General features: G+C 38.6%; 1 protein-coding gene across 1 annotated transcript in view; it reads left to right on the top strand.

Moving 5' to 3' along the window:
* EFNB2 (ephrin B2) overlaps positions 1-11,750 on the top strand; it is a 52,179-nt gene extending 40,429 nt beyond the window's left edge. The window contains exons 3-5 of the mRNA XM_027818243.3: positions 4,254-4,346; positions 5,090-5,203; positions 6,741-11,750. Of these exons, the coding sequence (XP_027674044.2) occupies positions 4,254-4,346; positions 5,090-5,203; positions 6,741-7,123 (590 nt within the window). The 3' untranslated portion in view covers positions 7,124-11,750. The remainder of the gene's footprint in view (positions 1-4,253; positions 4,347-5,089; positions 5,204-6,740) is intronic.
* The last annotated feature ends 1,523 nt before the right edge of the window (positions 11,751-13,273 follow it).

Genomic DNA, 13,273 nt, shown 5'->3' with positions numbered 1-13,273 from the left:
TGCCTCTGCATTTATGGCTAATGCATTTCACACAATAAACAGGGATTGTGAAGTTTTAAAAGCAAATAAATATGAAAGATCAAACATTGATTTATGACTTCCAGTGGCTTTTTATGTATTTTAAACCACAGAAAGCAGAACTAGAACTGGATGCTTTGGTCTGAATAATTTCATCACCTCCCATGTCAAATCAGGGGATATATTGAGAATGTATTTTACAATTACTGAATAGACACAGTTCACGTCCCAAAAGCAAGAATTAGTCAGGTCTCTTAAAAATCCAGTGATGCAAATCATCCACAAATCAACAGCACTTTGAGCCCAACCCTGTATTTCTTGCACTCTGACAATTCCTATGAACTTCAAGTAATTTTGGCTCAGGTCACTAGTATAGTGATCAAACATCAATTTCAGTTTATTGTTGAAAATGTGTTAGTCTTAAACTTTGGACAGGAACAGCTGGGATTCATAGAGATTTAAGGCATTTGTTTGTTTGTTTGTTTGTTTAAAGGTTGTGTACAGGCTCTTGCTGTCCAACTGCTTCATTCTGTTTCTGACTGTAGTCAACAGAACTTTTGCCATTGACTTCAGTGGAGCTCAACTGGACTTCAGAAACTCAGATGCACCTGTGTCATCCAAGGGTGGGGGGAGGAGGGGAGGAAGAGAGGAGTAATGAATCCTATTTTATCCAGTTAGCACTGTTGTGCTTATTTTCAGTTTACTGGAAGATGCTGGCGATATGATATAACAAACTTAGAGCCCAATCCCGAAAACACACCTGTGAGCAACTTTGTTTAAGTATGTAAATGTTTGCAGGATTATATAGTTTTTCTGATGATGAATGTGTCTGGTTGCCTGGGATAGACCACACTGAGAATGCCACACTCAGGACAGACTGCAAGAAACTCCCCCACACTGCAGAAAATCCCGCCGAGATAGCGTTGTCCACAGTGGCGCTTCTGTGAGTGTAACTTATGTTGGTCAAGGGTTGCATTTTTTCATACCTCTGAGCGACTTAAGTTTTACTGACAAAAGTGCTAGTGAAGACATAGCCTACCTTGTGGGTGTCACCCCAAGAACAAACATCTGAGATACAAATACATAGCAAATATTCATAACTTCAGATACAGTGATGATACATGGATTTAACCAGGGTAATCATACTTGACAGTTTGTAACTTTTCCATTGACACCTTACATGATACACTTTGTACAAGATTTGTTGCAATTGTATAGCAGTGGTAGGAACAACGATACAAACGGTCATCTTCAAGCATACAGCATCACGGTCAACATTTAACTCGAGCCTAATAAATTAAACATTCATTGCAAATTTATTAATTATTTTAAAAAATTCTTAGGAATCAGGATGCAACATTAATGTAATTAGAACTCCAGGGACAGGGTTACCCACCTGAAGTGTGCGTGTGTGTGTGTGTGTGTGTGTGTGTGTGTGTGTGTGTGTAATGGAGGAGGTTTAGATCACCGGAGGTGTAATTTTCACTCAGAGATCAAATATAAAGACAGCTGCAAGTGTTTTAGGAATATTTTGCACTTGTTCCCTTGTTTGACTTCTGCATACTAAGCTTTTGACAGGCCACAGTGTTTTCTCTGATATCCCATGTTATTTTTCTCTCTCAGTGAAAATCCTTCATCTTCTTGAATCTTAAAACTGCTTAAAACTCCCCCTTCTTCCTCCCCACACACTGGGATATGTGAGGTGATATCTTGAAATCCATAATAAAATTTTTCAAATAATTTCCTCCAGCAGCCTTGGCTAATTGTTAGTTTAATTAAGGGGAGAAGTTACTTTGCCACTGGAATATACTTCACTGAATAGTCCTCCTTCCACAGGATATGGTGTTATCTCCCCTAAACTTTAACATCAGCTTTCAGAAAACCCCTTGAAGGACTGTGGAAAAAGTGAATACTCCTGTAAATTCATTCATCCAGCATCAAAGCTATGAAAGCATTCTTTTAGTAAGGAAGCAAGGCAGTTTGAACTCTGAAAAGCACACACCAGCTTCATTGTAATATTGGGCCATCTTGATGGAGGCTGGGCATTGTAATAGTTTTGCATTCCTATTGCCATCTTACTTTCCTTGTATTAGACTGAGGTTAAACTGTGGGTCTTCTAATTTCATTGTGGTCTCTGACAGTGTAGGTTAAATCAGACAAATTTTTAAAGGGTACTGATATGAGAAGGGGCTGTACTCTATTCAATTAAAATCTGAGAAAGTGCAGTTTAAAGTGATTGTGAATCCCTGTAACCTAGATATAAAAAACAAAAACAAAAACTCACAAACAACAAAAAAACAAAATAAAGTCAGTGTTTATTAGCTGTACTCTCAGCTGATGCTCAGTTTTGATATTTCTATTTACTACTTTTTTCCCCGTCCTTGTGTCTCTACATTGGCAAATAGGTCATAAAAAACACTTTCAGCGAAGACACATTTGATTTATGTCCAGAACTAGTTCTTAGTATTGATTTTTTTCCTCTCTGGAAAACAAAACAAAAAAACCCCAAACTATATGTCTCCATTATTTTCTGAGTCTGGCAATGCAATGGCACATTTCAGATCTGCTTTTATCTTAAATTACTTATTGTGGTGTGGGTTGCTGGGTTTTATTTTTTTCATTTTGAAAACTTTTTTAAAGAAAAGATTAGAAATAAAAACAAACTGAAGTTTTAGTAACTTTCTTTGTGATGATTGTGCAGTGAGGGAGGGGAAAACAAGATTAGTTGTACAGGGGGGGAAAACCCAGGGTGGCCCAAATATAAGGAAAGGAAAGTATAGAAGAAGAAGTAATGAGTTGGAAATTTTATATGATGGGGGGAAAACAGGTTATACACAAAAGAGACAGAAGTGGAAGAAAAACAAAAAGTGGATCACAGGATAGGAAGGTAGGTTCAGTGTAAAGGGTATACAGCTAAGGAGAAGATTAAAGCAGAAAAAATATTAACATGGGGCTGGGAAGACACTGTGAAGCAAGTAGGAAATACAAATAAGCTATATTAAAAGCAAATCCCAGAGGAAGTTGAAAGGAGAGGGAAGGAGAACTGAAAACAAAGAGCTGGACAGTGTGAGGCCCTTGCTGAATTAGGTCCTCAGATGAAAAGACTGAGTCTAGAGAAAGGAAAGTGCTGTTTAATTTAAGCAGTCCATGGGAATCCCAACAAGTAATACAACTGGTATCTATTATTTATTTTTTTGCACTAGGTGGTCGGGATCTGTGTGTGTGTGTGTGTGTTTTGGGAAATGAAGGGAAATGTACAAAACACTCATACAAATCATTAAATGAAGTAGATTTAGAATCATCCCCACTATTTAATACTGCATTATTGTTAATGTATCTGGTTAATCTGCAGTGTTGTCTGTCAGGAGCTAGTAAGGGATGCAATACGTTGTAGTCCTAAGAATACAATACAGTAAAGTATTAGTGTAGCATGAAAGAAAACTGATGCTCCCCAGAATATTGGTGATGGAGTACAATCATGTAGACTCTGACTTGATATGTATGAGTTCCCAAAGTGAGTTGTACTTCATACACAAATCAGATTGCAATACCAGCTAGCAGTGGGCTGCAAGTGGGTATGTGGAGTTTAAGCAAGCATACAAATAAGAAAACAATTTTAACATGGGGGAGACACTCGTTTGTTTGTAGAAGCTGAAAGGTTTCTGTTAAAGTAGAACATTTTTTAAAAGCCCTAAGAAAAATAAGATTGTATTTAAAAAAATAAAATACTGTTTTCCAATCAGTATGAAATCTCAGATTTCACTTTGTCTTTTGTATGTGCGCATTTCCTTAAACAGGAGCTCTGTTACAGAGGAAGCAGGTGTACTGTGGTGATTATTATGATGTTGCTTTAAAAAAAGAAGAAGAGTGAATTAAGTACTTTGCTCCTTTGAGCCTGGCAGGGCTTCTTTTTCAGCTGACCCCATTACCTTTATTTGGAAGGTGATGCCTTTTTATCGAGGGGCATAATAGAAAGTCACTCAATTGTGCATAGAAGAAAAAGTGGCTGAGTAAATTTGAAACCTGATAAGTCATTCCAGCGTTTGTATATAATGTATGACTTACCAATGTATTCATTCTTTTGGCTTTCAACATTTCACAGCTTTTCATAGGTCAACCTGAGCAACAAGAACAGATTCCAGTAGATTAAAAGAATCCCTGTTTTCAGGCACTCATATTGACATCACTTTGCCTACTGATTTCTTGAAATCTTTTTTTGTTTTTCTTTTAATCAGCAACATCAAATGGGTCTTTAGAGGGCCTGGATAACCAGGAGGGAGGGGTGTGCCAGACAAAAGCCATGAAGATCCTCATGAAAGTTGGACAAGGTAAAGACCATCTGCTGTTTCATGAAATCACTTTGATCAGTCTCAGTACCCCACTTAGCGTGCAGGCTTCTTTTAATAGCATAGAACAGAGTGCCAACTGAGTCTAGTTTGGTCATTCTTCCCTTAGATTTTGAGAGCAAAGCCTATTTTCTGTACCTAAGCTACTGACAGATTTCTACAAGAGGAGTGCTAGTGTAATAAGATCTCTTTATTGTAGAGCTCTCTAGAAGGGAAGGACAGCCAGTAATAATGCGTTTCAGTCATTTTTATTTTAAAAACAAAACCACAACTTCACAGTTCATAATTATTTGGAATAAATGAAAGGAGAAAAGCTAATGTTTCTATAGTTTTCTTATTATGAATTCTAACTACAGAAGAGGTTTTTGTTCATTGTCTCTTTTTATATATAGATAACCTATTGTGCAGAAAGAAAGAATTATTCTTCTAATTAGAAGTTGGTTTAGGAGTCACTCAACTTGCTCAGTTAAACTGAAATGTCATCTGCAAAGCTTTTCTTGCCAATTACAGGAATCCCTATAGTTTCTGCAGATGGCCTCACAATCTAAACCTCTGAAAAAAATCAATTTTGCTTTAAAAGGAAAATTATATTCTTCTATCTCATAGCCCTTTTCATAAAGAGTCTTCTAGTCAAAGCTAGTCCTATCTCATGGTATATAGCAGCCTTATAAAGCTTAATCTCTTCAGTTGTCTAAATTGAAATCAATCATTTTTCTTTCTTACAGATCCCAATTCTGCTGGATCACCCCGTAATACTGATCCAACTAAACGTCCCGAACAAGAAGCTGGTACCAACGGAAAAAGCTCCACAACAAGTCCATTTGTAAAGGATAATTCAGGTACACATCGGGATTTTTTGGTCTTGGGAAGTGCCATTTTAAGCGATTTTTTCCATTCCTTACATCATTATTTTAGCACTGGAATTTGTTAAAAGCAAATATTTGCATAGTGAGGTCAAACAAAAATGTGTTCTGATGCACCAGTGGATGGTAGCTAGAAGCTGTGCATTTTGGCCAGTGCACAGCACATATTTCCCCTATCCCATTTTGCAGTTAGAGTAAATTACATCTTCTAAGAAAATCATTCATTTCCAGGAAAGTTTTTGGGTAGTAGTTTCTCTGAATAGCTTTACAGTGGTAAGTGCTGCCTTATGTTTAGTACCCTGGCAGATGAGAGAATATTTCTATCTTTCTCTTCCCATCTGATACATTATTAAGAGGTTGTCAACAGCCATTTGTAAGGTTTATTTTAATGCATGTATAATTAATGCTCTAATCTCTTATCTGATCTTATAAAGTCTACAAATGACTGATTGATCCTTCACTAAATTTAAAGGTTTTTTAAAAATGTATCTTTTTAATATGAGGATCTCATCGTTTTCAGACCAATATCTTCAAACTGCTTTTCACGCTTTAAGTGAACAAAAAAAATAAACAAGGTCACTGTGAAAGATAGCAAATTTAGAATATTACAAAGCCAAACTGGTTATCAGTCGACTCTGGGTTCTCACCAATGGCTTCAAGTCTGTCCTCACTGGCTATATTATTTGCTACCCTGCTAATGAATCTTTGAGATGGCAGTTGTTGAGCGGGCGTCAGCAATTCTGTGCTAAGGTTATTGTAGGCAGAGTTGATAGTTATGTGAATTTAGCATCCGCAGCATTTTTCCATCTGGAACTGAGCATCAAGAGAGGGAAGTTATTTCCAACTTTCTAAGTAAGAATTCATTGAATTCTTGTGACAAACTGATAATGCGATGATGCCATGCACTCAGCAGGCTGTTCAGAGTGAGAGCTTTTATCTGCCTTCCAAATGTATTTTTTTTAAATAACTGTAATTTAAATAATAAAAACTAGTTGCATGATAAACATTTTACCTACCTCCCCTGCTGCCTCAAGCTTCCTTGTTTCATTAGTAAGCAAAATACGTAGACGCAGTCAGTGATTTAATTTAAACTAGTATCTGAAAGAGAAAGTAGCAAGACTATGATACCAAAGTGTCAGCTGTCCTGAGACTTGTCATTTCCCTGTTTTTCCGTTTGCTGCCTTGAGCTGGCCAGCATCTGTTAAAAGATGCAGAATGTATCAAAGGCTGCCTTGTCAGTCCCAGGCCTTGCTGCTGATGGATGATGATATATGAAAAGAAAACAATGCGGTTTGGGAGCAGCATAAAAGTAAGACCAACAGACACAAAGTCTTGTTTAATATTGATTGCTGACTTCAGCTGTTTGCATTTAGCTACCTAACAGGGTAATTGGTTTGTCAAAGTTTAGCTGCCAGTTAATTCTTCCAGTCCTGCTGAGTCTTCACATTTTTAAGCACCGTAAAATGGTCACAGGCCAGCGATAACTTTTCTTTGTGTTTTCCTCTCTTTCTAGGATCCAGCACAGATGGCAGCAAGGCTGGACATTCCAGTATACTTGGTTCAGAGGTGGCCTTATTTGCAGGGATTGCATCAGGGTGCATCATTTTCATCGTCATCATAATCACTTTGGTGGTTCTTTTATTGAAGTACCGGAGAAGACACAGGAAGCATTCACCCCAGCACACTACAACCCTGTCACTTAGTACGTTAGCCACCCCAAAACGTAGTGGCAACAACAATGGTTCTGAGCCCAGTGACATTATCATTCCTCTACGGACTGCAGACAGTGTTTTTTGCCCTCACTATGAAAAGGTTAGCGGAGACTATGGACATCCAGTGTATATAGTTCAAGAGATGCCTCCTCAGAGTCCAGCAAACATTTATTACAAAGTCTGACAAACTGTGGTACCTTTGAGTTATAGAGGAAACTTACTGGTCAGATGCTTTCTGTTGGGGTTTGTGATGACCCCCTGTGCGCTAGTATTGACTCAGGCACAGGGGGGAAAGGCAACACCCTTTTCTCAGAGAGCCTTCTTGAGCAGGACAGCTTATCTAGTCTGTAGAATTCCTGTCTCAGTGAACAAACATTCACTAAAAGCTGGAAGACTTTCCGTAGAAGATACCCATTCTCTGATTGCTGTATTCTTGTTACATTCATCATCCTTGAAGCCATGTGCTGCAGGCATCCAGGCATGTACAAAAGCCAAGGGAAGATGGAGTGATTTGTGGACGTTTAATAGTTCTAGGCCTCCTGGGAAGGTCCTTTAGGATATCAGGCTTGAAATGCAATCTTACGACTTTTTGTGTTTCTCTCTCAATGCAGACTGGATTTGTCACACAGACCTCGGCATCTAAGTAAGACTTTTAAATTCTCTTGCTTTTAGTCCATCACTGTTACATTTATTTCTGTAGTCCAGGGTTCTGCCATCCTTCACATAAGATTTCCTTTCACTCCACCTCCTGCATCACTAATGGAACATTAACATTTGGAGTGCCATGCTCCATCCATCTGCTACAGCAGCCTCTCTCGAATGGGTAATACATTTATAGAAACTGTGTTTGCTAATAAGGAGCCTTCCAGCCAAAAGTTAGGCTGTCAGTGAAGTCAAGACCAGGATTGGACGGTGGCAGGGAAGGGCTGACTGCAATTACAGTTGAATGCTGCTGCCTCTGAACTAGAAGCTGGAAAGAAACATAATATAGGTAGCACAGCACTTTGGTGTGCTAAGTTTTAAGAGGCAAGTAGGAGACACAACACGCGCAGTGGATTAGGGCCGCATTTGAAGGAGTTCACAGTTATCAAATAGCAATGTGCAGAAAAAAATAGTACCTTCAATACAGTAGGACAAAGGGGTATTGTTAGTAAATGAATGAACAAGCCTGGAGGACAAGACAATAGCAGGTCCCTGATAATGTATTAGGGCAGAACTATTGTGGTACTGGCAATAAGATATACAGCTTGGACGCTGTCGCAAAATCGTAGTCTGCTTTGGATGACTTTTTAAGCAGACTCAGCTGCTATACTTATCACATTTTACTAAACACAGGGAAAGCATTTAAGAAAATAGCGGAGAGCCAAATCTGACCTAGATGATTATAAGCCAAAGGTTCAAAAGAGCAGTAATTCCGTCACCAATGGAGTTATTAAATACATTCGCATCTCTCCAGATAGATCAGGATTTTGTTTCTGATTGAGCCTTTTGACTCTTTGGTTTATGGTAGGGCTGTCCCTGCACAGTGCAGTGTAGGTACGGTGACTGACACAGCAGTTCATTGGTGCTCTGTTTCAAAGTTAAAGCACATATGGAAAACCTCTTACCATAAGGATAAAATAAATTATGACACTGAGAGGGAGAAGGACGATATGACTTATTTATAATAGGTGTATAGAACACAAGGAATATAAAGTGAAAGATTGTTTTTCTAATATATATTTTGAGATTGCACAGAATCTACACCAGAAGATGTGAAATTAATTTGTGGCAATTAAATGATCTTAATTTCTCAGCATTAAAAAATAAAAATTGGATGACTGCTTGTGGGAAAAAACAACTTCATTCCAAAAATAACAATAATGAGAGCAAATACAAAAATAACAAAGCCCTATTAAGGCGTCTCACATAACAGTAGACGAGGAAACACAAGCCCAGAAATCCAGGAAATCAATGTCACCGAATCATATATTTAACAATGACAAGATGTTCCGGCATTTATTTTCTGTGTTGTGTTTTCCCTTGCCTTATGGACTGAAGTGTTCTGTAGATTTCAGCAGGTCACAGAGAAGGGGAGTTTCAGGTTGAAGTTTGTCTGCTTTAGCATGTTTTTTCCCCCACATCCCCCACGCTGAACAAAAAAAAGAATCCTACTTTTTATGTGCTATGCAAAATAGACATCTTTAACATAGTCATGTTACTATGGTAACACTTGGCTTTCTGAACGGGAAAGAAAACGTAGCAACAGCATTTTAAGGTTCTCAAACCTCCAGCGAGCACCTGCAAAAAAAAAAATGAACTGTCATAGAAACGATTACTCTCTCTATTTCCTGAACCTGAAAATGATGTTGGTCAAAAAGGAGGAAAAAAAAGAAAAGAAAAACGCATGGTTCTGTGGAAGGTTACCATGGTGACTAACTACAGTACATATGTAATTCTTTCCAACAACCCCTCCTTTCTGTGAATCCATCCATACAAGATTTTCTTGTAAGTCATTAAGATTTTATTTTGCAGGAGGGGGAGAAAGGGGAAAGATAGGCATCGTGAGTCTGATTTTAATTAAATCAAGTGTATGTTTCATCAGTTGGCTACATTCTGGTTATGTACTAAACTGTGGGGAAAAAAAATCAGATGAATGGATGAAGAGCAACCTGCAACCAATTGAAAACAATGTACCGTGCTTCTGTTTTGTGTTTGGTGCAGCATTATGACAATCTACCAACTGTTCCTTTATTTGACGTTGGTTCAGCTTTGAAAAGTTACTGTAAATGCCTTGCTTGTATTATCATCCCTAGTCTCCTGACTTGGAATTTGCACCATCATGTCGAAGTGAAGATGCTGTAAATAGGTTCAGATTTACTGTATATGGATTTGGGGTGTTACAGTAGCCTTATTCACCTTTTTAAATAAAAAAATACACATGAAAACAAGATAGAAATGGCTTTTCTTAACCAGATTGTGTATATAGAGCAATGTTGGTTTTTTATAAAGTCTAAGCAAGATGTTTTGTATAAAATTTGAATTTTGCAATGTATTTAGCTACAGCTTGTTTAAAGGCAGTGTCATTCCCCTTTGCACTGTATTGAGGAAAAAATGGTATAAAAGGTTGCCAAATTGCTGCATATTTGTGCTGTAAGTGTGTACCATGAATATTTATTTAAGAATTTCTTTGTCCAGTTTGTAAGTAACACAGTATTACGCTTGAGTTATAAATAATTTCTTTCTTTCTTTTCTTTCTTTTTTTTAACTAGCCTGTCATAGGTTTGAAATCTGCTTTAGTTCCACGTTGCAATTAGCCCCCAGAAAATGAAAATTATGAAAATCACATTCCACGTCTGTTTCAAACTGAATTTGTTCTTAAAAAAATAAAATATTTTTTTCCTATGGAAATCTTGCCTTCTAAGTATTTTCTTTAGTTTTTGATTATTTATTTTTTTCCTTTTTCCTTAGTTTTCTTTTTCTTTTTTTTTTAAAAACTCTCCACAGCTACTAGTGATCTATAGGGTGAACTTAAGTCTATTTTCGTTTCAAATTAGGGCCCTGATCCTGCAACCTGATTCGTATAGACTGATCATTATGCCCACGTGGAGCCCCACTGAAGTCAGTGGGTGCCATTAAGGTATAAGGGCCTACTAACATGGATCAGCTTGCAGAACAGGGAGTCTGGTGTCTGACCTGCAGACACTTAACTTGAAGTCCGTGGGATTTCTCAGGGTCCCAGTGCTCCCAATACTTATGTACATGTTTAACTTTACTATCTGTGAGTAGTCCTAGTGAAATCAGTGGGACTATTCACGTCGATAAAGTTAAAGTGCATAAGATTTTCCAGGATTGGGTCCTATGACATACAAACTAAGACAAGCCTTAATACAGAATATGTGGGTGTGCTGCTCTATAATTTTCACTTAAACAATTGACACCCACATTTAACAAATACTGTCATTTTTTTCACAAAGCCCAGTCACCATGAGAGCACATAATTTGAACAATCATCTGTAGAGTAATATATGGGGAGGCCTGAGGAGGGGAAAGATGCCTTTGTCACTTTAACAATTGATGCCAAGTTGTCTTACGAGTTTCCATTTGAGAAAGGCAGCTAGTTATTCATAGCTTTTGGTCGTGTAATTCCCATTTGTCAAATTATTTGTCTTTGCTGAATAATCAAGGAAAGAGCGGTTGACAGGTGAAAAGTAAACTTATAGGTGAAGCATGAGATGCAGTGACACTTTTTTTATACTGGACTTAAGGGAAGCCTAGAGAATGTCAGTGACTTTAATTTGCTGTGCCATAGACTCCCTGTATGACCTTGAGCCAGTCACTTGGGCCCTGCTCCAGCAAAGCACTTAAGCATATGTATAACTAAGCATGTGAGCAGTCCCATTGACTTCTCAGGCCAGTCACTTGGGCCTGATCCTATAAAATCTTATGCATGTAGATGACTTTACTTGGGACTACTCGTGCTTAAAGTTACCGGGATGCTTTGTTGGGCCAGGACGTTAGTCTCCCTGTCTCCACTCCCTAGCTGTATATGGGGTAACAATATTTCACTATCTTACTAGGGTATCGTGAGAGTATACATTCCCCATCATGAGGTGCTGAGATACTCTGCTGATAGGGTGGGAGGCATATAAATAAACAAATAGATACTACATTCAGCCTGTTACATTTCTTTGATGAACGGTATGTGCCTTATAGAAGTACACCCAACATCAAGCTACTGACTTACAGCTCATCTTTTAGAACATGCAGAGAAAAAAATGTACTTGCGTTTTTGCACTGCTGCTGACACTGCACTATTAATTATCAAACAAGCACAAAATCAAAATTTACTGCCCTCATTATGAAGCCTGGTTCCGCAGCAGGAGTCTGTCTGAGTCAATAGGCTCTGCTAAGTGGAAAATAAAATTATAATGTACAGTTGTTATCCATCTAAAGTGGAGTAAGAACCTATTACATAAAATATTGTCTCACAGAGTAAGTGTAGCAAAATGTTACTACCTATGTCTGAAGTATTCTCTCTTTTTTTGAACACTGCAATGTTGCATCAATCAAATGCTCACTCAGTGAGTGACACACTTTGATTCTATGAACACTGTAAATTCCCTTTCTGCAGAAAATTTACTCATTCAAAAACTGGTGTAATGGTTAGCAACAGAAATGAGAAAAGTCAATAAAATATGGAAAATGACTTTTGAAGGATGATCTTGGTCTTTGTAGCCACCAAAGATAAAATCGGGGGTGGGTGAGGAACAAACCCTGGTGTGGTAAAATACAAAACACACCAGTGACACAGTTGCTACTTCAATATCTGAAGCATCAGATTACAGGTAGGGTGATGACTTTTTGGAAAAAGAAGGGAACTGGGAGTTAGAACTCCTTGGTTCTGTTGCCACTGATGGACTGCATGGCCTTGGTTGTTGACTCTTCTGTAGTTTGTAAAATGAGATATTATCTACATGCAATTTAACTCACAGGCATGCCCTGAGGCTTACTTAATCAGGGCTTCATGTTCCTCTTAGTAGTTGTCAGACAGGTAATGGCGATGATGGAAAGAAGAATGATAGGAGGTGTGGTGTTCACATGGCATTTTCCTATTTGTGCATGGAGCTTCTGCCCATGCTAAAAGTGGGAACAGAGCCTAACAGCCTTGCCAAACATAGGCAAGGTTCTACCCACACATGGTGGAGATGGAGAACAGGTCCTGAAGAAGGATGGGGTGGAGCTGAGGAGGGAAGAATCTGCTTGAGCAGTGCTGGGAATGGCAGGGAGGGGTGCAGAGAAGAATCAGTAATTGTGAAAGCAGTGGGGAGCCAAACTGCACCTAGATGTCAGACCCAGTTCTGGGGGTAGCTAGAGACAGGAGGTGCCATTGCTGATGATAATGGCTTGGTGCAGATTTTGAAAAAGATGTTGCAAAGCTGAACAGGACATGGAGAAAAGTGCTGACACTGGAAAAGGAAATCAGGACTGCCAGGTGATGGACTGTACTATGAGCAGGGGGGAAGCCAGGTTCTAGGCAGTTCTGCCAATGGATACTGAGAGGAGAGAAGGAACATGCAATTGAGAGGAGAGTGGGAACCAGCATCCAAATATACCACAGATAGGAACAGAGTGGAAGCAGTGGAAGAGAGAGGGTAGCTAGGAACTGGACTCAACTGGAGTTACTAGAGATCCAAAAGCACAAGCCCCCTTGCCACTTAGATACTGAGCCCCATGGGGCATGGTCTTTGTTTTCATACATGTATGGATAGTGTCTATGTGCGTGCTGCTGGAATATAACTAATTAAACAATAAGTAGGGAGGGCCTGCCTCATCTCTCTGGTCTTTGGGTATC

Source organism: Chelonia mydas, chromosome 1 (assembly GCF_015237465.2).
Source record: "Chelonia mydas isolate rCheMyd1 chromosome 1, rCheMyd1.pri.v2, whole genome shotgun sequence".
Taxonomy (NCBI): domain Eukaryota; kingdom Metazoa; phylum Chordata; order Testudines; family Cheloniidae; genus Chelonia; species Chelonia mydas.
Note: the sequence above shows the minus strand (reverse complement) of the source record. Positions and strands in the feature narration are given on the sequence as shown.